This window comes from Amblyraja radiata, chromosome 5 (assembly GCF_010909765.2).
Source record: "Amblyraja radiata isolate CabotCenter1 chromosome 5, sAmbRad1.1.pri, whole genome shotgun sequence".
Taxonomy (NCBI): Eukaryota; Metazoa; Chordata; class Chondrichthyes; order Rajiformes; family Rajidae; genus Amblyraja; species Amblyraja radiata.
Window position 1 is genome coordinate 74,169,015 of NC_045960.1, and position 26,618 is coordinate 74,195,632.

The following is a 26,618-nucleotide window of genomic DNA, read 5'->3' on the forward strand; positions in this document are numbered from 1 at the left end:
ACTGGCATGGATGGATATCACTCAGTTCTCATAACACTAATATGATTTAAGATCAGTGCAGTTCAGTAAAAAGTGTTTTTAAAATAACTCTTTCTTCAATAGTTATTGTGTCATTCTATATTATGACCTTTAAATGTGTTGTATGCTATAGTGACCTCTTACTATGCTTATTTTACCATCACTCTCAAGTGGGTCAAAGAACAAACTTGGTATTTAATGCTTTTGAATTCATTTCTCTTCATGCACTTTCATCTAACAACCCTGAGTTTCTGTAAGGTGTGGTACTCCTTGTGCTAAGATTTACAAGCAGTACAATTGACAGTCTCTGCTGATGAACATAGGTTGCCCAGAAGGATAGCTACGTTTTGTGGTGTCTGTGATTGTGCTTTAAAAATTGCAAATTTCAAACTTCCATTGTTGTCTGAAAATTGTCAGTGTTCAATATTAAAATGCGCAAGTAACCTATTCATGTGAACTTTACCAACATTTGGACTTTTATAATACTGGCTACATAATTAATGATTACAAAAACAATAGCAGTAATTTACCTTTCAATTTTTCTTGTGAAACAGGCAATCGCCTGTGCAAATTAATATTGATCTCTTTAAGTCATTAGAATCTTCGAAAGATTAGTTAGACTAATCCAACGATGTAATCATCATTTAGACCTCAAAGAAATTTGATTCGGCAATGTTAGTCCTTGTTTTGAAACTTTCGACAAATATCTGACATTTGACAGCCTGGCAGAATAATGAACATAGTGCTGAATCAGTAAACACTTTTGAACAGGAAATAGGCAAATTCATATGTCAAACAGGAGTGGATAAAAACTGTGCATGTTTATGAAGAACACATGGTATGGCCTGTGCAATTATTAAAAAAGAACCAAATGTAGAATAGTGCATAGACTACATAACCATATCTTCTAATGTAAAACATTTAGAAACCATTCTACTGTAGCAGTCCACATAAATTAGAAAATAGCTACCATCTTGTTTTCATTTTGTCTCAAAGTTATTATTTTGCAAAGTATATCATTGGATTATTTGCTGAATGAACAAACGGGAATATTATTGAGACGAATTTTGTTCTGTTTGGCCAATGACTAGCTAAAGTAGAAATAGAAAATGCAGTAGGAATAAAACATATTTCTGAACGGAACAGAATTGTGACTCAAAAGCACTGTGACAATAAGCGAGTTCGCCATTCTGAAAAACGCAAGGAATCATGGGATTTGTCAAAGGTCATTCACCATAAAGAAAAAGCGAACGAAGCAATGGCCGAAGAAACTGTGTATAAATTCTTATCTTTATTCATAATTTATGTGTAAAACTCTCATCCCCCAAAGGAACAGGTAGCGGGAGAACAGGGTGTAACAGCGAGAGAGAGGTGCGGTAGACGGGAGAGCACGCACACAGACCCGTGCCTCATCCACAGCCAAGATCTAACCCGGGCCCCAGTGCCGCAAGCGATGCTGAACCGCCACTGGACTGCCCCATCCTTGGCCCCGTCCCCGTCCCCCCCCCTTCCGAGTGTCCCATCCCCGCCCGAGGGGTGGCCGGTGACGTCCGGGGCGACCCGGGGCTGATGACACCAGCGGCCCCAGCTCATCTATACCTGTCCCGCCGGGCCAACCAACAGCCCGGATCGACGGGACACCAGCGGCCCCAGGCCCACAGACAGCGCAGAGAAGAAGCGCTAACCCCAGCTCAACTACGCCTGTCCCGCCGGGCCAACAGACACCCCCGAAACACGGGATACCAGCGGCCCCAGGCCCACAGCCAGCACGGAGAAGAAGCGCAAACTCTAGCCCAAGCCCCCTGCCGGCACCGAGGGAGCCAACTGACAGCCACTGGACAAAGAGCGAGGCGCAGCCGACATTCCCTAGCCCAGAAGCCAGAGCCAGCGCCTTTTACCTGCTCCGGCTGTAAGCCGGACCGGAACAAAGGAACAATAAATAACAAAGGAACAATAAATACAACTAATTCATAGTTTGAAAGTAGTATTTTCTTGCCTAGAAGAAACAAAGCTGGAAAAAACTGATGAAATGAAGGCCTATAAGTACACAGCTCCACTGCTTCCAGCAATGTTTATGCAGAGTGACCTTTGACCTGGGCATGCGCAGTCGGAATACCGAACTCGCTTATTCCATTCCATAAGATAGCATGAGATGTACTGGATAGTGTATGTTATGTTTGCTGATGTGAGGTAGCTGAAGCCAAGACCAAATTAATTCAATTTTGAGTGTAACATTTAAGACAGACACTTTGCTTTTATTGATTTTTTCATGTGTGGCATGATGGTCCTTGACTGAACGTATATGATATAAATGATGTACTCAAGCTAGCCTTGGGCACTTGCATCAGAAAATCTTCATAGTTCGGACATGGTGTCAAATTATTTCAAATCATGGCAGAAGAAATGATGATTATATGTATTTTATTATGAAGAGTATAAAATGTATTTTATATTCTTCAATTTAGCAGTACATTAGCATTGTATTTTGACGGAAGTACAAAAAGATGAGGTAATATATAAAGTACATCTTTGAGCTATAGTTTGAGCATAGCTGAAAACGTTCCTTTAAATTTATATCACAATCACTTAGAACTTACATCGTTCTTAACCTTTCCCAATATTCCAACAGTGGTTTCTCCAGACAGATGCAACTAAATTGAGTTTGCATAAATATGTAAGGCACCAACGTTCCACACAGGGTGTTTGGTTTTGTGTAAAACTGCGGCTTCGCTAAAGCAACAAAATAGGTGCATCATGCATTAGTTAGTTTTCAAACCCTTTGACACTTTTCACTTTTTGCCCACAGAGTCCCCAGACATCTCATTAAGATAATGAGAGCCAATAGCACTGCAATCTGAATTTGTGATTCAGTCTTGCAATGCATGAAGAGTAAATTTGAATGGGAAATGTAAGATGCAGCTGTCAGCAGTGGCTGAGAGTGCTGAAAGTGATGAGATTATCAACTTCAATATATTCCTGCAACATTGATTTGCAATTACCACATGTGGGAATTGCTTTTTGTTTGTGTTCAGCATATGCAGTCTTTGATTTGCTCCTGTCTGTTGGTGATATGAGGTCACCAGGAGATTTTGATACACTGTCCTCACCCAGCTTGCCCTGTATGTCTCTCAAAGCAGATATATTATGCAATATGGACAAGCCTACATATGATATTATTTATGAAGTGAGAAAATTCATACTGTATTTCTAAAGGATTAATTCCATTAGATTTTACCAGTTCCTCCCTGAAGAACCTTCATAAGTCTTCTATAAAATTTGAATGAGTTTAGTTTGCCAAAGACACTAAAGGATGCTCTTCCAACCTGGCAAAAGAACCAAGAGCCAGATTTAAGCATTCATAATAAACATGGCTATGGCAATGAAAGAGAAGTATACTAAGAATTTTGAGGGCACCGAGTCATTGTAAGCATCCACTAATTGTGTCTGTCATAACAGCGAGTTTGCAATATGGTTATGAATTAATCAGGTATTTGACATCTTGAGTGAATAAAGATAGTAATTGATTGTTTTTACACATCTTAGCATGAGGGCAACAATGTAGGAATATTTTAGATTAAGGAAAGTATTTACTTTTCACAAATTCCACTCCATATTAGAAGCTATTTCCATTGTATTTTTTAAATGTCTTTGATAAATTCTTCCGCAAAAAAACAAACTGCTGGAAGGACTCAAGCATCATCTGTCGAGGGAAAAGGAATTGTGGACATTTTGGGTCGAGGCTCTGCACCAGATGCTGTACTTTGAGGGGTTTTTTTGCATCAAATTTCAGCATCTGTGGTCTGTTGTCCCCATTAAATTTCTCAAAGGAGTGCAAGTTTATGTGTGAACAGATGCAAACAATGGTGCACTTTGCTGCGCTTATTTTAGTGTATACGCCTTTTGGATTTTGTCCCTGCTGACCTTGTAAAAACAGACAGTTTCTACAATGCATATTGTACAATATTGATGCCAACCTGAATGTAAGCTGCTTGAACAGCAGCAAATCATAGTATCTTAGAATATTTGCAACACACAATGAGGTCATTAGACTTTTCATACTTATTCCAGTCAAAAAGAACCATCCATAATAATCCTTTCTTCGAGTACTTGATCCATGATCCTACATTTCAAATACACAGCTACTTTTCAAATGAGCTCTACAACATGTTATATGCCCACAACAGAGTGAACAATGAGGGAATGATTGGGATCTCATAGGGGCACTTTAACTATCTTATTTGGGCGCAGAGATGCAGCAGGTAGAATGTAGTATAAAACAGCTCTTGCTTTCCTTGGCTGGCTCTGTGTGCACAAATTTACACTCACAAAGGACTTTGCTATGATGGCAGAGCATCACAAAGGCCTGTGGCTTTTAGATCAGCACATGAATATGCAGGGTTGAAAGAATATGGATGATGAGCAGACAGATGGCGTTAAATTTAATTTGACAATGTGTTCACCATAGAAATTGCAGACCAAAGGACTTGTTCGTGTTCTCTGTTGCGTGTATGTACATAATGAATATATACATATCTGCACATATTAACAATGCCCCTAGCTGTGTGTTTGTGTGAAGTTTCCACTCCTGCAAGGCCTTTCTGGAGATATCTGCACCTGCAAGCTGTACCTGCAAGCCACTGAAAGTTGGCATGCAGGTACAGCAGGCAATGAAGAAAGCTAATGGAATGTTGGCCTTCATAACAAGAGAATTTCAGTATAGGAGTAAAGAGGTTCTTCTGCAGTTGTATAGAGCTCCGGTGAGACCACATCTCGAGTATTGTGTACAGTTTTGGTCTCCTAATTTGAGGAAGAACATCCTTGTGATTGAAGCAGTGCAGCGTAGGTTCACGAGATTGATCCCTGGGATGGCGGGACTGTCATATGGGGAAAGATTAAAAAGACTAGGCTTGTATTCATTGGAGTTTAGAAGGATGAGGGGATCTTATAGAAACATATAAAATTATAAAAGGACTGGACAAGCTAGATGCAGGAAAAATGTTCCCAATGTTGGATGAGTCCAGAACTAGGGGCCACAGTCTTAGAATAAAGGGGAGGTAATTTAAGACTGAGGTGAGAAAAACTTTTTCACCCAGAGAGTTGTGAATTTATGGAATTCCCTGCCACAGAGGGCAGTGGAGGCCAAGTCACTGGATGGAATTAAGAGAGAGTTAGATAGAGCTCTAGGGGCTAGTGGAGTCAAGGGATATGGGGAGAAGGCAGGCGCGGGTTATTGATAGGGGACAATCAGCCATGATCACAATGAATGGTGGTTGTACAGTTGTACAGAGCCCTAGTGAGACCACACCTAGTGTGCTGTTTTGGTCCCCTAATTTGAGGAAGGACATTCTTGCTATTGAGGGAGTGCAGCGTAGGTATACAAGGTTAATTCCCGGGATGGCGGGACTGTCATATCATGAGAGAATGGAGCAGCTGGGCTTGTACACTCTGGAGTTTAGAAGGATGAGAGGGAATCTCATTGAAATATATAAGATTGTTAAGGGCTTGGACACGTTAGAGGCAGGAAACATGTCCCCGATGTTGGGGGAGTCCAGAACCAGGGGCCACAGTTTAAGAATAAGGAGTAAGCCATTTAGAACGGGGACGAGGAAACCCTTTTTCTCACCGAGTGGTGAGTCTGTGGAATTCTCTGCCTCAGAGGGCGGTGGAGGCAGGATCCCTGGATGCTTTCAAGAGAGAGCTAGATAGGGCTCTTAAAAATAGCGGAGTCAGGGGATATGGGGAGAAGGCAGGAACGGGGTACTGAATGGGGATGATCAGCCATGATCACATTGAATTTGGCTCAAAGGGCCAAATGGCCTACTCCTGCACCTATTGTCTATTGTCTATTGTCTATATTCGAGAGATGAATGAAAGGCCAGGGAGATGGTGCTTGTCGTGACCCTATTGCATTGGATGAAGGTTATCTGGGAAATTTACTTGAGCCATGGCCAGCTTCTCAAAGCAATGTCAGAACCACTGGACGAGTCACCTATTAATGAGTCTATCCCACTTAGGTGACTTTTTAGGTGACTGCCGGTGACTGTCATTCTTTTCAGATCGCCAAAAAACCGGCGACAAACCGCATCCTACGACTATGTCTAAGACAAGCTACGACAACCTGCGACAACCTATGACCTAGTCGAAGTCACAGTACGGCAAGCTCCCGACAACTGGCGACCCAATAGTGGCGACTTATAGACCTGTCCCACTTAGGCAATTTTTTTTTGGCTACTACAGGCGACTGCTGCAAAATTTTCAACATGTTGAACATTTTTTTTAGCGACAGTGGTGACAATTTCTGCTGTCATAGGTTGACGTAGGTGTTGTCGTAGGTTGTCGTCAGGTGACATAGGTGAATTCCATTAAAACTAGTCCCTGACAGTCGCCTAAAGAGTCGCCTAATTGGGACAGGCCCTTTAGGACATCCTCCTTCGTCACACCTACGACTACACCTACGACAACCGAAGTCAAGCTACGACCCTATAAGCATCAAGCTACGACAAGCTACGATCCTGTAGGCGTCACAATGACCACCAAAGCAATGGCATCACCCTATTTTACTAATAAAGGTTTGCAGGGTGGGGTTTCCAATCATTCTGAGGCATGACTGCTATGAAGAAACTTCAGAGGGCATTGCTCTCAGTAGAAGAAGATTCCCTGTTGCTTGTGGTTGAAGCCCTTATTTCCAAAGGAGACCCAGGTTGGGCCAGTATGAGAACCGGATGACTGTGCTCCAGAAGGAAGATCAGGCTGCTTTCAGAAACTTCACTAGAATCCCCCTTGAGCTGTTTCGGGAGCTGAAAGCACTGGTGGGCCCTCTCCTGGAGAAAAAGGAGACCTTCATGAGGAAGCCGCTGGAACCAGGCCTGCGCCTAGCCATCACCTTGGCATCAGGTGATTCCTACAAGAGCCTCTCCTACAACTTTCTTGTGGCCCACAACACCATCAGCAAGATTGTCCGAGAGACCTGTGAGGCCATCATCAATGCTTGTGAAGATGAAGCCATGGACTGCCCTAGAACACCAGATGAGTGGAAGAGAGTGGCGCAGGACTTTGATACAAGATGGAACTTCCAGCGCACATGTGGGGCAGTTGAAGGCAAGCATGTGGCCATCAGGTGTCCATCCAAGGGAGGTTCAATCTGCTTCAACTACAAGAACTTCCATTCCATCATACTCCTAGCTGTGGTGGATGCAAACTACAACTTCCTGTTTGTGGATGTGGGCACACCTGGTAGTGTCGCAGATAGTAGGATCTGGAAAGAGACCTCCATTGAGCAAGCACTGGAAGAAGGAACAGCAGGCTTTCCTGATCCAGAACCTCTGCTAGGAGAAGACAACCCCGACATCTACTACACACTGGTTGCTGATGATGCCTTCCCACTCAGGTCATGAATGATGAAGCCAAACACTCACAGGCAGATGTCAAAGGAGCAGAGAATTTTCAACTGCAGGCTGTCCAGGGCTAGGAGAGTCGTGGAAAATGCCTTTGGCATCAGCAGATTCAGATGCTTGCTGACTACGATGGAGCAGGAGCCCAAGAATGTGGAGACCATTGTCTAGGGAGCATGCGTCCTCCACAACCTGATCCGTAACAGAAGTGCAGCAGCAGCAGTCATGGAGGCGGGTGACCGAGTGAACAACCAGGCAGGCAACATCACACCAGGCTCATTGAGAACTGGAGGACAGGCTGCACCTTTGGTGCCACTGGAGAGAGTGCCAGGAAACACCGGCAAAAAGAGAGCCAAGGTGCAAAGAGACCATCTCTGCACTTACTACAACTCCGAACTAGGCAGTGTACCATGACAGAATGACATGATCTGAAGACCAGCAGCAAACATCACACACCGCAAACAGAAGTACACCATTCCAGGAAGAGAGCCCACTACAGACCACAAGATTGTTTTATTTTGTCTTGTTGTTTAGTTTCTTTCATTTATTTTAGTTGTGTATGTGTTGGGGGGGTGGGAGAAACTGTTTTTAGTCTCCTCCTTCGGGGGGATGCGACCTTTTCTTGTCGTATACCCCATCTCCGTCTCCGTATGCGCTGAGGCCTAATCGCATGGCTGGCGGCCTCCAACTGGGACCGACCTCGAGGCTCCAGAGGCGGAGCCAGGACTTACCAACTTCGGGTCTGTGGTGGCAATGCGGCGGCGGCGACCCGACTTCGCAGCCTCGGAGGCTACGGTCGCGGGCCCAGTGGACTCGGCCGCGGGCCCAGTTTGGTGACCGGTTCTCCGGAGCTCCCACAACGACAGCTTCGTCCGCTGGACTGGAGGGTGGCAGCTTCGGCAGCTTCGACCGCCCCGGTCTGTGGAGTTTGAACCAGCCCGTTCGCGAAGCTCGGATGTGGCCGCTTGACTTACCATCACCCGGCGGGGTCCGAACATCGGAAGCCTGGATTGCCTCAACGCAAAGGGAGAACGAGGAGGGGAGAGACAAGGACTTTAATGCCTGGTAGACTCACTGTGGTGGATGTTAAACTGTGTTAAGTGTGTGTTTTGTTATTTTATTCTATGTTATGACTGCAAGGTATACAGTTTCGTTCAGACTGAAATGTCTGAATGGCAATAAAGGATACTTTACTTTACTTTACTTATAAGTCCCTTGTCAGGGTCACCCACATCCTCCCAAAAGAGATTAATTTGCAGTGCACTGCTTGCGTTTGTGTTTGTTTTAGTGATCAAAATATATTTTTAAAATAATTTGCTTTTCAATGTAGTGCACTGCTTGTGTTTGTGTTTGTTTTATTTTTACTTACGTTTTTTCAATGCCAATCAAATTCACCGGTCAGCACCGGCGAAAACCTAAGTGGGACAGGCCCATAAATGTGGCTTCATAGCTGAATTGGGATTGAAATCATAACAGAACCAAAGCGTAAAACAATTCTACAGAGATAAAATGGTTTTAAAGATACTTCATTGTTAAGTGCAGAGAAAGCGAAGGCCAAGCTGTGACTATGAGTGGTCATTTACCTATCTGACTATCTTTGTGAGTGTGTGTATATACACACACTAAACCTTTTTTTTCTCTCTTATTTATTATTGTTTACAGTGTACTATGTTTACATATTCCGTTGTGCTGCTGCAAGTAAGAATTTCATTGTTCTATCTGGGACATATGATAATGAAACACTCTTGACTCTTAAAGGGCCTGTCCCACTTGGGAATTTTTTTTCGGCGACTTCAGGCGACTATGCTGTTTTCACATGGTGGCGTGGCGGGGTGACGCCTGTATGATCGTGAGTAGTCCCCTCAAGTCGCCTAAAGAGCCGTAACGTTTTTCTGGTCGCCGCTGGATTTTGAAATGTTCAAAACTTTTTGGCGACAGTGGGCTTGACGTAGCTTGTCTTCTCCTGTCGTAGGTGCTGTAGGTTGTCGCCAGGATGATGCAGGTTGGCGCCAGGTGACGTTAGTTGTTGCCGGGTGAATTCCATTGGCAACTACCTACGTCAACCGGCAACAGGTACCGGTGACTGAATTGTCTTCAGTCGCCAACAGGATCGTTGCTTCTCGTAGCTTGTCCGGGCGGACGTAGGTTGACTTCAGTTAACTGTGTGGTCGTAGGTTGTCGTAGGTGCAGTCAAGGTGGTCGTCCTAAGTCTTGACGATTGGGCCACCGATTGTCGGTAACTTGCCTTAGCTTGACGTCGACTAGATGGTATGTTGTCATAGACATTGTCGTGGAGGGGTCCAGTCGCCGCTTTTTCGGCGACCTGCTACGACTGTGAGGATCGCCAGCAGTCGTCGAAAAATCACCTAAGTGGGACAGGCCCTTTACTCTTTAAAGCAACATCACATTTCTCCCAGAGCATCTAAAATTCGCCAGAAGAAATGTAAAGTGGTGATGGGCAATTTGAAAATATTTCCCTGCACGGTTCCAATTTAGGTGGTGTCAAGGAGAGGATAGCTGTTTGAGTCATAAAATGATGTAGGATGTTGTGTGAAATGACCATATCTTTGTTGGGTAAATAGAATCTATACTCCCAATCTGCCCTTTATCCCAAATTGATTCTTATTTTAGACTGACAGAAATTGTTCAAATTGAAATCTCATGACTGTGTTTTAGCTGCTTTTATAGTTTAATTCGTGCCATAAAGCATTTAATGTACCTCAGTGACCAATTGATCTTGAATGCTTACTTTGTATTCTGCACCTCCAACAAAACAGCGTACACCACAACATGTTCCTGCTGTTTATTAGTTGATCTGCGGCACCAAGAGTATAAGTTCCACAAAAGTTAGTTGATTTTTCCTGTTGTTACTTCCTTCCTTTGCTTGATGATACATAACCGCAGTTTGAAAAAAGTTGAGTGTTATACCATGTTAAAATGCATAAAAATATATTTGTCTTCATTTATTAATATTTTTGGTTGATACACGGAAGACTTATAACAAAGAAAAAAATCTATCTTCATCTATGATTTCATGCCAAGTTCGATCAATTTTACTTTGCTGACTCTTTGAGAATCTATCTGTTGCGTTAATTACATACAAGGGTTATTAGTGTAGGAAATGTACTCTGGAAATTGGCAAATCATCTTTTTCCACTTTTACAGAATTTCAACCAACATAAGAACTGGCTTGCAGTTTTATGTTTCTCTTAGCAAAAATTGAAATATTAAACAAAATCAAATGTTGAATTGAGGCTTTTATATTGCAGCCTTCAGAAAGCCAGAGACCACAATGTAAACAGGTAACCATAGAACACAATGTACTCGATAGTCCTAGATGAGTCACCTTGCCAAAAATCTACCATAATTCACTGTGACGTTCAATTTACTAGTATGGAAAAAATAAATGAAAATATTAATTCAAAACTGTTATAATCACTGGAAACTTAACCATCTACAGAGTTAATATTTGTAATATATTCTCAACTATTTCCAGTGTCTACCAGTCGGATGGTTTATTGTGGAGCATTATAGGAGCCATAATGTCTAAATCTCTTTATTTTTGCCTTCTTAAATATAGACTTCAAGCACTGCTAAGATTAACAGTCAGACCCAAGGACAAATGCTAAGTAAAAGTGTGAGATGGGGACAAACTCCTATCAATCAGTCAACTCCCTGGGACACTGACGAACCACCATCCAAGCAGATGAGGGAAATAGAAAATGCTGGTATGTTTTTATTTCTTTGCTTGAACCCAAGAGAAAGTGTAAAGTTCCTCTTTTGCTTTTTACTGATGAAACTGTTGAGTGGTTCTTTGTAGCTCCCAAGTTGTTTAAATAGTGGAGCGGTTGGCTGAGATTTTTAATCAAAATTCTCGTGAATACGTGTTGCGTATTCCTGTAAGCGGTATGAACAAAAAGAATGGCTGTGTCTGATCCAGTCCAAAATAGGTTGAATACTCCCAAAGAGAGTTTTTAATTCAACTAACACGAATAATGCTAATATTAATGTGAGAGTGATTCCCAATGATCGTCACCCAAAGTGATTTATTTATTTATTTATCCAGTGATTCCTAGCAGAAATTCTCTTGCACTTTGCTTTATTTCATGAGGTGGGTGGGAGATCACTGGATATCATCCTAATTACCAATTTTAAGGCAACATTTTGTTCAATAGAAATTGAGTTAATGCAATCATTTGTGTTATTTTTTTAAAAGAACCATGCTAGAAATTGGCCTTGCTATAAATGGCAACTGTAATTCAAAATGATTACTATTATATGTTTGCATTAATTGAGCTTGGGGATCTTTGAGGATTTGATAGGGAATTGGAAAGCAGGTAGGCAATGAGGTTGATCAGGGCAGGAGAGCATAAGAAACTAGGTGAGTGCAAGATATGGTGAAGTTCTTTTTCAAGTTGCAGTTCATGCAAAGAACAACAGTGTGATAAATAGCTGTGATTAAATTTGAATCTTGTTGACTGCTCCACTGTTGAAATTAATGTTCTTGAACGAGGTGCTAAAGAAAGCTCTTAGGGTGGTAAAGAAAGCTTTTGGTGTGCTGGCCTTTATAAATCAGAGCATTGAGTATAGAAGTTGGGATGTAATGTTAAAATTGTACAAGGCATTGGTGAGGCCAATTCTGGAGTATGGTGTACAATTTTGGTCGCCTAATTATAGGAAGGATGTCAACAAAATAGAGATAGTACAGAGGGGATTTACTAGAATGTTGCCTGGGTTTCAGCAACTAAGTTACAGAGAAAGGTTGAACAAGTTAGGCCTTTATTCTTTGGGGCGCAGAAGGTTAAGGGGGGACTTGATAGAGGTCTTTAAAATGATGAGAGGTATAGACAGAGCTGACGTGGATAAGCTTTTCCCACTGAGAGTAGGGAAGATTCAAACAAGAGGACATGACTTGAGAATTAAGGGACAGAAGTTTAGGGGTAACATGAGGGGGAACTTCTTTACTCAGAGAGTGGTAGCTGTGTGGAATGAGCTTCCAGTGAAGGTGGTGGAGGCAGGTTCGATTTTATCATTTAAAAGTAAATTGGATAGTTATATGGACGGGAAAGGAATGGAGGGTTATGGTCTGAGTGCAGGTAGATGGGACTAGGGGAGAATACATGTTCGGCACGGACTAGAAGGGCCGAGATGGCCTGTTTCCGTGCTGTGATTGTTATATGGTTATATGGTTAAATGGAGGCAGCATTTAGGATATCTACATTGGTCTCCATGTGCAAACTAAAAATACCAGATTTTAAGTGTTTTGTAGCTAATAAATTTGTTGAAAGAGAGTCAATGCTGCATTCGCCTTAACTGTTATAAGGTGACTGACCCCTCCTCTCACTAACTAGAGAGTGATCCTGACCCTCCATCTACCTCATTTGTGATTTTCGAACTATCTTCAGTCAGAATTTACTGAGTTTACCTTGCACTAAATGTTAGACCCTTTATCATGTATCTGTACACTGTGGACATCTTGATTGTATACTCTTTTCACTGACTGGGTAGCACACAACAAAAAAAACTTTTCACACATGACAATAATAAACTAAAATAAACTAAGGGCAGTAAGCATTATGTGAACAGCAAGGCTCACATTTTTTTGCATAGGGCACAGGAGCCTGGAAAATTTAATCATTGCATATATTTTTCTATTTTCAAGAGTATTTCCTGTCTGCTTCAAAATATTGTGCCAACTACTTGATCTGAAGACTTGCAAAAGTATATATCAAATGGAATTCACAGCTTTGCCTGTTTATCAGTCATAAAATTGCTTTAGCACGGCAAATTTTAATTGGTGGCCTCTTGCATTCAATCTGATCTGTAAAGTCACAGTATTGTAAGTGGGTTCCTTTTAGCTCCCTAAAAGGCCTGTCCCACTTGGCCGTCATTTACGCGACAGGCGCGCGTCATCATGCGTCCGCACAGCCATCTGGAGTGCGTGACGTCATTTGAATACCCAGTTTATGGTATTTATCCAGTTTATGATATTTATGGTGATTTTCTCGAATGTTCCAGTTTCTTGAGTGGTGCTAGCAAATGGGAAAACTGCAGATGTAATTCCCCTATTCAAAAAAAGAGGTGAATGAATAGTAGCAAGCTGTAGACCAAATTAATCTGTGGGAAGGAACTGCAAATGCTGGTTTAAATTGAAGATAGACACAAAATGCAGGAGTAACTCAGCGGGACCGGTACCATCTCTGGAGAGAAGGAATGGATGATGTTTCAGTCTGAAGAAGGGTCTCGACCCGAAACTTTACCCATTCGACCTGAAACGTCACCCTGTCCCACTTGGCCGTCATTTACGCGACAGGCCGGTGGCGCGCAAAGATTTTGTGCAGCATGAAATCCTGGCGGCAACTCCACATTCCACCACGCCACTCCATGCGCCCGTCCCGCACTAGCCACGCGCTACCAGGTCACGTAAATGGCGCGCAAATGATGGCCAAGTGGGACAGGCCCTTAAGATTTCCACAAAGCAGGCATGGGAACAATGAAAATGCAGAATCACGAAGATACTTGGGGGTTCCTATCGATTCTCTTCCGTAGTACCTTGTAAAAGGCAATACTATTACAATATTCACAGCTTGAAATGGAAAGGCCATAAAAATTTGTGAGCTGTGCCGTTTTAATGAATTCCTAACAACAACTGTAAGGCTCTTGACTCCGGGAACTCTTTGCAAGCCAGACTGGTGCCAGACCCAGTCACATTTTCAGGTCTGACAAACAAACTTTATCAGGATGCCCAGCTTGAATCCACAATTCCCCCAATTCAGTTTAGTGAGGCCAATGCTGAATTTCAGTTCAGCATCTCTTCACCTCCCAGGGAGTATGCTACCCATTTGATGAAAAAAACTGATATATATCCACAGTATCAAATCCTCACCAATGCTGGCAATCATTCACTTGTATATTGTGCCCACAGTAATGGACAGGAATGAGGTTAAGATCCTATTTAATTTAATGGATCATGTATGAAGAAACTGCTGATGTTGGTTTACACAAAGATAGACACACAATGCTGGAGTAACTCAGTGGATCAGGCAGCATCTCTGGAGAAAAGGAATAGGTGACATATCGGGTCGAGACCCTTCTTCACACTGACAGTCAGGGGAGAGGGAAACTAGAGATATGAAAAGGTACGAAATAAAAATGAATGAAAGGTATGAAAAGAACAAATCAAAGCCAGCAACGATGATCAGGGAAAAGTGGAGCCCACAATGGCCCATTGTTGGCTTGAAAAAGGTGATAACGAGTAGATACAAACAGTAAACTAAACAAGATGACAGTGAAACCAGTAGAATGACTAGTGTGGGGGAGGAATGGAGAGAGAGGGAATGCAAGGGTTACGTAATTAGAGAGATTAATATTCATACTGCTAGGTTATAGGCTGCCTAAGCAAAATATGAGGTGCTGTTCCTCCAATTGGCATTTGGCCTCACTCTGACACAGGAGGAGGCCCAGACAGAAAGGTCAGGAATGGGAAGCGGAGTTAAAATGTTTGGCAACCAGGAAACCGCATAGGCCAAGGCGGACTGAGCAAAAGTATTCAGTGTAACGATCACCCAGTCTGCGCTTGGACTTGCCGATATACAGGAGTACACACCTGGAACACAGGATACATACATATTGATTGTCTCCCCTATAGTTCCTCATGTGTTCCAAAGCATAATTTGAAATCTAATTTCACACAAGAATAAGCCCAGCCAAATAGGTTTTTCAAAGGCCTGGTAATGAATGATAGCTGATTGTGCAAGTCTGACCCATGGAATTAATGAATGACAAAATTAATTACAGTGATAATTCAGTTAATTCCCAGGTTATGGCAAGGTTATGTTGCTGTGAAATCTGCGTAACCCAATTAATTCCCAAGTCAGAAAAGCTGTCAGAAACTTAGTTTGCACGCAGAAGACGTGATGGGATAAACTAGATAATTGGCAAGTGGAACCAAGTAGGGGAAGGGAGAAAGACTGGGGAAGATAAATAAAGGGAGGAACAACCTGGATGGACATGAGGGAGAAGATGTAAATTACAGTGTACATTGTAAGGTGTAAATTATCTGAAATTAGAAATTAGAATATATAGCATTGGAATTGAACATATGCTACCCAAGTAGAATATACAGCTGCTCAGCTCTGTAATGTAGGCACAGTTATACATGTTGTACCCCATAGATACAGCAACACAGTTTTTCAAAAAAAGGGGGAATCAAGTAAAATTCCTGCTGTCTAACTTTTGTTCTGAGCATCACTAAATGAGTATTAAAGTCTACAAATAGATCTTGTCCATCAGAAGCTCTACCGTGTATTTGTTTTTCATGCAACCTTTCCATTTTGAGTGTCAGAGATTAGTTTCATTGCTACCGTTCATGCTGTTTGAGAATAGAACAAATAAGGCCAAATATAACGGAGCTTAAGAGATTTATGTCATTCTGCCATAACTATATCTACAGTCACGTACACAATAATTTAGCCGAAGACTGTAAGCATCTGCAGGCAATGGTGCTCACAACATGATCACTCCTTTAAACTGGAAACTCTACCAGCTGCTAAATTGCTATCCCTAGATATGTTCAGCTGTTTCTTTTGTATTGTTGAGCTGAACTAACTTTCATATTAGAGACAAAAGAAACTGCAGATGTTGGTATTTTGCATTGAACACAAAGTGCTGGAATAATTCAGAGCGTTAGCAACATCTCTGGAAGACATGGTTATGTGACACTTCCGGTCAGCAACCTTCTTCAGACTTGGTGGCTATAGTAGCGTTTATAGGTCAGAATATGGAGTCATAGTCATACAGCATGGAAACAGGCCCTTCGGCCTAACTGGCTGACCAAAATGCCCCATCAACACGAGTCCCACCTGCTTGCGTTTGGCATATTCCCTTCAAAACCTATCCTATCCTTGTACTGGCCCAAATGTTTTTTAAACATTGTGATAGTACCTACCTCAACTACCTCCTCTTGTAGCTTATTCTTTCCACACTCTTTGTTGAAAAAAAGTTGAAATGAGGGGGAAGGATGGTGCAATAGAGATACTTGACAATGGTGTATCAGTGATCAAGAATGTTAATGCACCATGTGGAACAAGAGGCATGCTGTTGGTATTTGAGGAGTGCATTCCTGAAGTTAACCTTCATGAAATTACCTGTGAAGATGAAATGGCATCAGGGTTCACTGTCTCAAGAGAGTTGACGACTCTCTTGAGAAAGTAAACGCAGGCAGACGAGATGGCAGAGGTGAATTCCCTCACCTGGTAAAAGGGTTGATGTTTTATGAACAGGTATGCCACGTCTGCAGAGAAGAATTGAGCTGGGACCGTCCCATCTGCTGCTGCCACTCTCCTTGCCAGAGGATTCAATGTGGTTTATACAATAAATGGAGCAACCCTCAAATTGTTGCTTTGGGTCAGCTGAGTCAGGCAGGAGCCATGTTTCAGTGAAACATGATTACAGTTGTCATTATCTCCCTTTGAAACAGAGTCCTTGTTCTAAACTCTTCACGCTTGTTCTCAAGTGATTGAGTGTTAGTTTGACGTTTGCTGTGGGAGTGGGGGAGAGTTTCATCTGCACCTGGAACATTCTCCCACCTTCCCCCACTCTGACTGCCACGTTCAATGTTCTGTTTATACTCGAGTTGTGCCAGTAGCGTTGGGTCTAATAAAGATCAATAGTTCTAAGAGTTCCTTCGAAATAGCAATTATTGACAGGCAACCTTCAGTGCTGGAAAGTGATTCAGCGTGATGTAAACAGTTTGTTAAAAGTTGTTTTTTGACTCCTGGTTTAATATGTGTAAAGACATCTTAATGGGATTTGCTGCTCAGACACTGTGGTGATGTATTTAATGCTCAACATTGGGGATCTACTTGAGCGATTCTTGACAGCAACTAATATTGGAAAAGGGCAACTCACAGCACAGAGATTAAGTTGCTAAACGTTTTAAGGACAAATTACATAGCAGTCAGCACCACGTGTTTGACTAGAAAGTTTGAATCGTTATATGAATAGTCAAAAATGAGGTTTTGCAGACCTTGTTACAATGACGTTTTCTCTCTTTATTGATATAATTTAATTGCCACACAACCAAGGTCGGTGGTATTTGGGTTGCCAGCAGCGGTACAGTAATAAAGAACACAACCACAATAAAAAATTTACACAAACATCCACCACAGCATTCATCACTGTGGTGGAAGGCACAGAGCTTGGCCAGTCCTCCTCCATTTTCCTCCGTGGTCGGGACCTCCACCCTCCACAGCCGTTGCTGCGGGCGTCCAGATGGTAAGGGACAAAGTCAAAGTCAAGGTGAGTCCAGGATCGGCTCTTCCCAACCAGAGACCGCGGCTTCAGGCCGGCGGTCAAAGTTTTAAAGTACCTGCCGTGCCGCAGCCGGAAGCACCGCAGTCTGCAGGGCCGGCGGTCGAAGCTCCCCTCCAGGGGAGATGGTAAGTCCATGCCGCACCCGCGGTAGAAGACGGCCGCGGGACGGCGGTGGAAGCTTCTTCTTCCCCCCGGGTCCTCCACGAGGGATCCCGGGCTGTAGACGCCGCACCAGCTGGAGCTGTGCAGACTGCGGCTTCAGGCTGCCGGCTGCCGCGGGCCAACAAAACGGAGCGCTCCCCTCCAGCGAGCACCAGCGAGGGCTCGCCTGCTCCGCGCCGAGAGTCCACGCTGCGCCCGCCTCTGAAGCTCCGGGCGCGTCTCCGGGAAAGTCCGCGCCGATCCTTGCTGTTAGGCCACGGGGGAGGCGACCTGAAAAAAGTTGCCTCTCCATGGAAGAGGCGGCCAAAACGGTTTCCCCCTTACCCCCCCACACCACCCCCCACACATAACACACAAAGAAACATTAAAAACAGACTTTTATTTTATTTTTTTTTAATATTTTATTTTATTAGAAGTAAGTACAGTCATATGGCACCAAAGTGCCTAATATATATTTTCATAATACATTTTATGTACAACTTCTTTTTTTTTTTTTGTTACACTGAAAAAAGATTAGAATAAGAAAAAGAAGTTAGATAGTAAAGGATAGAAAGATGTGAAATATATAGTGTGTGAAAAAAGAAAACGAGTAAATGAAAAAAGTTGAGAGAGAGAATAGAGAGAAAAAAAAGAAAAAAAAAAAAAAAGAGGAGATCATTATTTATAGTCTTGACCAACCCTCGTCCAGTCCTGAAAGAGTTATTTTTTACAATTGTGTTGCACCATATGATTCCAAAAAAACGACGAATGGAGACCAACTCGTTATGAATTGGTCTGATTTATCCATTAGGAGGAATCGCATTTCCTCAAGATGAGCGGTGTCCAACATACTTGCAATCCACATTTTAAGCGTTGGTATTGATGTACCTTTCCAAAATTTAAGAATTAATTTTTTTGCTATTATTAAACCATAGTTAAGGAATAGATTTTGAGATGTGTTCAATTTATTCCCATCTTCCATTACGCCAAATATAATCATTTCAGTATTAGGTTCCATTCTTGTCTTGAATAATTTTGTAAATATTTCAAAAATATCATTCCAGAATCTATAAAGTTTTATGCAGGAGACTAAGGAGTGTGTTATAGTTGCCTTTTGGGCTAGACATTTATCACAAGTGGCGGATATATTTGGATAAAATTTATTCAATCTTGTTTTTGAGTAATATAATCTATGTACAATTTTAAATTGAATTAAATTATGTCTTACATTAATTGAACATTTGTGAATATATATCAGGTATTTTTCCCATTTAACCTTCGTAATTTTTATCATTAGTTCCCGTTCCCACTCTTCTCTAAGTACCTCTGTCGATGGTAGGTCTATATTTAGAATACTATTATATAAATATGATATTAATTTTTGTGAGTCAGCTTCAATATTCATTGCCTCTTCCAATAAGTCAGGAGTTACTTTTTGATATCCTTGTATATATTTTTTCACGAAATCGCAAATCTGAAGATATTTAAAATATTGGTTGTTTTTCAATTTAAATTTTAATTGTAATTGTTGGAATGATAGTAAGTTTCCCATTTCATACATATCCCCGATCCTTCTAATTCCGAGACTTTCCCATTGGTTATATGTCTTATCAATAAGAGATGGTTTAAATAAAGGGTTATTCGCTATTGGCATTAACAGTGATAGATTTCTTAATTTTAAAGATAATTTTATTTGTTTCCAAATTCTTATTGTACCATATATAATTGGGTTCTTCTTATATATTGTGTTATTCAGTTTTTTTGGGGAGAAGAGGATCGTTCCTATATTACTAGGATGGCAATCCTCCTTCTCCATTTTTATCCATTCTGTCTGTTGGGTAGCACTATCCAACCAATAAATCATATTCTTAATATGCACTGCCCAGTAATAATACATAAAATTCGGAAGTGAAAGTCCCCCGACCTCTTTTGGTTTACATAAATGTTTTTTTGTGATTCTATGTGATCTATAGTCCCAAATATAATTAGTAATATTAGAGTCTAATTTTTTTTTAAAGTATTTTGGTATATATACCGGTATAGATTGAAATAGGTATAATAATTGTGGTAGGAAGATCATTTTTATTGCATTTATTCTACCTAATAATGATAAGGGAAGTGTTTTCCAAAATTTAATCAACGTATTAAGTTTATTTAATAAAGGCATGAAATTAGCATTGAATAATGCTTTATATTTTCTAGTAATCTGAATACCCAAATATTTAAATTTTTCTGTTGCGATTTTAAAGGGGAACTTCAGTAAGTGTGTAGGTTCTTGAGGTTTTAATGTCATGATTTCACTTTTATTCCAGTTTATTCTATATCCAGAAAAAGACCCAAATTCCTCTATTAAGTTTAATAAATTTGGTATGCTCGTTTGTGACTTTGTAATATATAAAAGTATATCGTCTGCATATAATGAGATTTTATTCTTTGAGTCTCTGGTATTATAGCCCTGAATATTCGGATGAATTCTTATACTTTCAGCCAGGGGTTCTATCATAAGGGCAAATAGCAGGGGTGATAGTGCACATCCCTGCCTATTACCCCTTGATAGTTGAAATTTTTGAGATAACATGTTATTAGTTAAAATTCTTGCCATCGGTTTATCATATAATAATTTTACCCATCTTATAAAATTCTCTCCCATATTAAATTTTTGTAGTACTTTATATAAGTATTGCCACTCTACCTGATCAAATGCTTTCTCTGCATCCAAAGAAATAATTGATATATCTTCTTCCTCTACTTTATGCGAGTACATTATATTAAACAGACGTCTCAGATTATTAAATGAGTGTCTTTTAGGTATAAACCCCGTTTGATCAGGGTTTATCAATTTACTAATATATTTGCTTAATCTTCTTGATAAAATCTTTGCTAAAATTTTCTGATCTGTATTTAAAAGTGATATAGCTCTGTACGAGCCCGGATCTTCTAAATCTTTATCTTTTTTTGGAATAAGTGTAATAGTTGATTCTGTTAGTGTTTCAGGTAGTTTGTTTTCTTTAAAAGCATGGGAGTATAAATTAAATAAATAAGGGGTTGTTATCTCCTGAAATTTTTTATAAAATTCATTATTAAAACCATCTGGTCCCGGTGTCTTACCATTTTTCAGCGATTTTATTGTTTCACCTATTTCTTTGATTGTAATTTGAGCTCCTAATTCCTCTTGTTCCAAAAGGTCCAGTATTGGAAGATTACAATTATCTAGAAATTTTTTTTATTTTACTATCTTCTCTTTTAATTTTAGATGTATATAAGTTTTGATAAAATTGGGCAAATCTATTATTAATATCTTTAGGTAGTATTAGTAATTCTCCTTTCTCTGATTTAATTTTGGTTATAGTATTTTCCTTTTCTTGTTTTTTCAATTGGCGAGCTAAAAGCTTATGTGGTTTGTCACCAAACTCAAAATGTTCCTGTTTTGTCATTTGGAATAGTCTTATTACCCTTGCCGATAAAATTCGATTAAGTTTAAATTTCAGTAATATTATCTTATTGTGTTTATCTGTCGTGGAATCTTTGGCATTATCCATCTCTAACTGTCTGATTTCTTGTTCTAACAACAATTGTTCTGTCTTATTCTTTTTATTTTGAAAACTTTGATATGAAATTATAATTCCTCTCATAAATGCCTTAAAAGTTTCCCATAGTAAAGAAGGCAAAGTACCTGGTATATCATTTGTATCGAAAAAAAGTTCCATTTGTTGTTTTAAATATTGATAGCCTTGCACATCATTTAAAATATGTGTATTAAACCTCCAAAAAAAAATTTTGCCCGGCATTCCCTCAAATTTTACTGAGAATGTCAACGGGGAGTGATCTGAGATACTACTAATGTGGTATGTTGGGTTGTTTGTATATGGCATTAATTTCATATCCACTAAAAAATAATCAATTCTTGAATAAGTTTTATGCACCGAAGAGTAAAACGAGTATTCCCTTCCAACTGGATTAGCAGATCTCCATACATCTATTATATTCGTATTTTTTATATATGTATTTAGAAGTTCGCTAGTTTTAGATTTTAAATTACTCTTCTTTTGTTTTGCTGATTTATCTAGATATGAATCTAAAACACAGTTAAAGTCCCCCCCTATTATCACATTTTGGTAATTAAACTCTGATATTATGTCAATAATTTTATCAAAAAAGTGGGGGTTATCAAAATTCGGAGCATAAATATTTATCAAAGTTAGTGGGGTTGCATAAATTTCACCCGAAACTATAATATATCTTCCCTCTTTATCTGATATGGTATTCTTTAATTTAAAAGGAATACCTTTCCTAATAAGAATAGCTGTACCCCTAGATTTAGAAGTAAATGAGGAGTAGTATGTTTGGCCTATCCAATTCGCCTTTAATCTTATTTGTGTTTGTTGTTTCATGTGTGTCTCCTGCAAAAACATTATGTCGCTTTTCAACGATTTTAGTTGGGCAAAAATTTTACCCCTCTTAATTGGTTCGTTGGCACCCCGTATATTCCAACTACAAAATGTAATTCCTCCATTCTTTATTTGTCTATCGTCTTGCATTGTAAATCAGGGTAATATTCCTGAATCATATGGTGCAAACAAATACCTCAGAACTTTAGGACTTGGGTGGTCATCCTGGTTTATTAGATTTATATTGCATCTCCTTCTTGTAAAGTGCCTTAGAAAAAGAAAAAAAGAATGTGATACACAATTACTTTCAAAAAAATTAAACAGATAAAAATCTTGTTTGTGCTTTAAAAAAAAAGGTGCTATTAAGGTATCTAAAGGAGGATACCTTAAGGACGAATAGCCATCAACGATGGCAAAAAATGTATAGACCTCCGTGATGTTGTTATACATTGAGCTCCTCCCCCTAGGCGAATCCTCATAAAAAGTTACATATCGTTTCATATTGTGTTTTTTCTTATATGAGTTTATCAAATCAGTGCTAGTGACAGCCGAGAGAAAAAAGAGACATAAGGAATAAAAAAACAAAACAAATATAGAACAAACATATACACGATTATATAAGTATATATGTCCCTCTAATTTATCCAATCTTAATCTAATCTAAACTTTCCCATATATATCCACCCTGTATTCTTACATAATATCCCATTCTATAACTACCATACATCATACAAGCTGGTACCAAAGGGTTAACTACCGTACAAGCAGGTGCCAAGGGGTTAAACTTTGAGCTTTGCATCCAAGGTTGAATATAACCAAGCTCTCTGAATAACACATTCCAACGAGATAAGCTTTATAATTGTCTGGGTAGCTCGGCCATTTTAATCAGTTCAGAGCTTTGTAAAAAGTTCAGATTTCTTCATTGTCGGCAGCTTGACCCGATGTTTTCTTAACAATATCCTCTGCATACTTTAAAGCTTTTCCGGGAGCTGCAAATGAGCGTTCAACGCCGTTATAAGTTATCTTCATTTTTCCGGGAAACAAAATTCCATATCTTACTCCCGGGACTTCCCTCAAAGTGTGTCTTGCCGGTGTAAACAATCTCATTTTCTGGACTACCTCAGGAGAGTAATCGCGAAATATTCGCACATCATCCCCACGGTATGTCAGCTTTTTCCCATGAGTGATCTTTTTCAATATAAATTCCACTGAGGAGATGTCACGGAATTTCACAATTATCTGTCTTGAATCATTTGTTCCTCTTCCAACTCGTTTAGCGACGTCTGTTCTTGGTTCTTCCGACAATTCCAACACATCTTTGAGTAAGTCAGTAACGAAAGTACATGTTTGAGATTCATGTCCCTCTCGTCCTTCCTTTACTCCGAGAATCCTCAGGTTATATCTCCGATTTCCTGAATCCAGGTCCAGACATTTATCAGTCATTCTTCCAAGTTTTTCCTCTTCAGTTTTCTGTGATTGTTTCAAATTCTTTATTTCCGAGACAATCTCTTTTATCTCATTCTCCATCTCTTCCATTATCTCATCCAGCTTTCCGATATCATCACTTATACCTTTAAATTTCTTGTTGTAATCATTTTCAATTCTGACACACTCTGAGTTTAATCTCTTATCAAATTCCTTATACTGCTTTTTGAGTTCTTTTAACTCACTGCAAGTATTATCAATTTTTTGAGAAATACTCTCCATGTTAGTTTCCATACTCTGTTTATTACTTTCCATGTGAGAGTCCATACTTTGCATCTTCTCCAGTGTCATGTTAATTGTAGCAGTCATATCTAAAAGCATTTGCTTCACCTCTTTCTCCTTCTTGTCTCCTTTTGTTGCCATTTCAAGCAGAGACCCTTGGCTGTAAGAATCTTCTTCTTCTGTCGTTTGCAGAGTATCCAAAACTTCCTCGAGCTGAAGGCTGATAGTATTTTTCTTTGGCGCTCCTGAACGATTATCTCTGCTCATTTAAACTCATTTAAACACCCGATTTCACCATTAATCTCCCCGATTTTCACGTCACCTTCTGATGATAACACCCTTACACAACACCAGGCGACTTCGGTGAGTTTTTTTAAAAAATCGGTGCTGACTTAAACGACTTTTACAATTTTTTTCGGGGGAGAAGCTCAGTGCCGCGCCTTAATTCTCCATGACGCCGCCGGAAGAAGTCCAAAACAGACTTTTAAACATACTAAAAAAATAAAAAAAGTTGGGGGGAAAACGGACACGCTGCCGACAGGCTGCTGCCAGTGCAGCGCCCCCTACTATAATGACGGATTTGAGACTTCATGGCATGGAGGGTTTTTATACTTACAATGACAGAAAAAAACCATTTGACTGATAAGATCCATGCAAACTCCCAAGCGAACAAAGCCATTAGTAATTTTCCCTTTCTCATTTCTTATGTACTCCTGCAACTTATTCTCTCTCACACGTCCATTAACTTATGATTCATTTTACATTAAGCAATACTAAAGAGTAATCTGCAGTAGCCAGTTAATTTATTATTACATTGTTAGGATGTGGAGGAAACCCAGATCACTTGGGAGATCCAGAAGTTCACAGCAGGAACATGCAAAGCTTCAGCACCTGAGGTTCGAACCAGTCTCTGGAGCTGGGAGGCAGTCCTTAGAGTGTCTGTCATGTTGTGCCATGAGAAAAATCAGAAAACATTTTGCATTCTTCAGCCATCATAAAGGTCTCACTTACATTTGCACAAGCTCGTGCCCAAATCCTTTAGTTCTTCATGAAGTGTGACTAGTAATAGGTGTGCATTTATTAACCATGACCAATTATCTTTGAGTTGTGGGTGTGTATAAAACTCCTTAACAATGACTTGCATGTATTTATTTGGCTGTTTGTTGATAGGAATAGGTGTTACTTCACTTCTATCCAACAAAATAGTGAATTGTCTAAAGCCCCTGTCCCACTTACGTGTCCTTGGCACGCTAATTACGCGACCTCCTGGTCGCTTTGAGACGCGACCGTCCCGTGCGACTTCATGCGTCCACACAGCCGTCTGGAGCACGTGACGTCATTTGAAGATTGGCACAAAATGCTGGAGTAACGCAATGGGACCGGCAGCATCTCTGGAGAGAAGCAATGGGTGATGTTTCGGGTCGAGACCCTTCTTCAGTCTGAAAGAAGGGTCTTGACCTGAAACGTCACCCATTGCTTCTCTCCAGAGATGCTGCCGGTCCTGCTGAGTTACTCCAGCATTTTGTGTCTATCTTCAATTTTCTTGGCCCCGCTCTGGGATTAGAAGTGGGGGCAGATCCGGACCGCAACGGCCGTGAGCCCCAGGCCAAGCTCGGTGATCGTTTGCCTGCTTCTGCTGCTGTTGGAGGTGAGATGTTGCATCACGCCAGGGTCTTGGGCCTGTCCCACTTTGGCCATCAATTACGCGACAGGCCGGTGGCATGCGAAGATTTTGTTCGCTACAAAATTTCGGAGGGCCGCGTGATACAGCGCACAACTCCATACCCCTCCGCGCTTCTCATTGGGACCGGCCCCACGCGGCCACACGATGCCCGTGCGCCTCAACGCGATGACGAGGCCACGTAATTTGCATGCCAAGGACACGTAAGTGGGACAGGGTCTTAAATAATGATAGAACAGTTCCATATTTGACTTTTGAGAATTAATTTAAGCAAGTGTCATATCAAGTGGATATGGTTAAAAAGGTGTCAGATGGAATACAAGAGGGTACATTTAAATGTATAAACATTGTTGGAAGAAAAAACAATTAATACTTTTTAAAATGTTGAGGTCCAAGGCTGAAGTGTAGGAAGAAACTACAGATGCTGCTTTACACCGAAGATAGGCATAAAATACTGGAGTAATTCAGTGGGTCAGGCAGCATCTCTGGAGGAAAGGAATTGGTGATGTGTTGGGTCAAGACCCTTCTTCAAAATGGTCATACAGGTCAGAGCAACATTTTATGACAATCCAAGGCTGAAGTCTTGGTTTCTGAAATGCAGGGGATTAACATGCATATAGGGTGAGGAGTTAGAAGGGCTTTACATCACTTAATTTTCCAACTGCTTGCTCTATGTGCCGATAAGTCAAGAAAATGTGAAGTGCATGATCTAACCGGTCGGTGGAAGTGGAATTGTTAATCATATCATATCATATCATATATCTATATACTTTTAAAACTGTGTGTGTGTGTTTGTTTGTGGGTGTATGTCAGATTAGATTTTCAGATTAGATTTTTGATCTTTGATTCGTTGGTCTGCCAAAACAACACGTAAAAACTCAGAGATTTTTTTCCATTTTGCCAGTCATTTCACCTTTACATTCGCAAATCCTCATTAAATTTTGTTGTTTTTATGTACACATTTTTAATAAAATACTT

At 40.5% G+C, this 26,618-nt stretch overlaps 1 protein-coding gene across 6 annotated transcripts in view; it reads left to right on the plus strand.

Moving 5' to 3' along the window:
* Positions 1 to 26,618, plus strand: part of klhl29 (kelch like family member 29) — a 416,936-nt gene that overhangs the window by 239,570 nt on the left and 150,748 nt on the right. For all 6 annotated transcript variants that reach the window (XM_033021536.1, XM_033021537.1, XM_033021534.1 and 3 more), the window contains one exon: positions 10,990 to 11,137. In XM_033021536.1, coding sequence (XP_032877427.1) covers positions 10,990 to 11,137 — 148 coding nt within the window. The remainder of the gene's footprint in view (positions 1 to 10,989; positions 11,138 to 26,618) is intronic.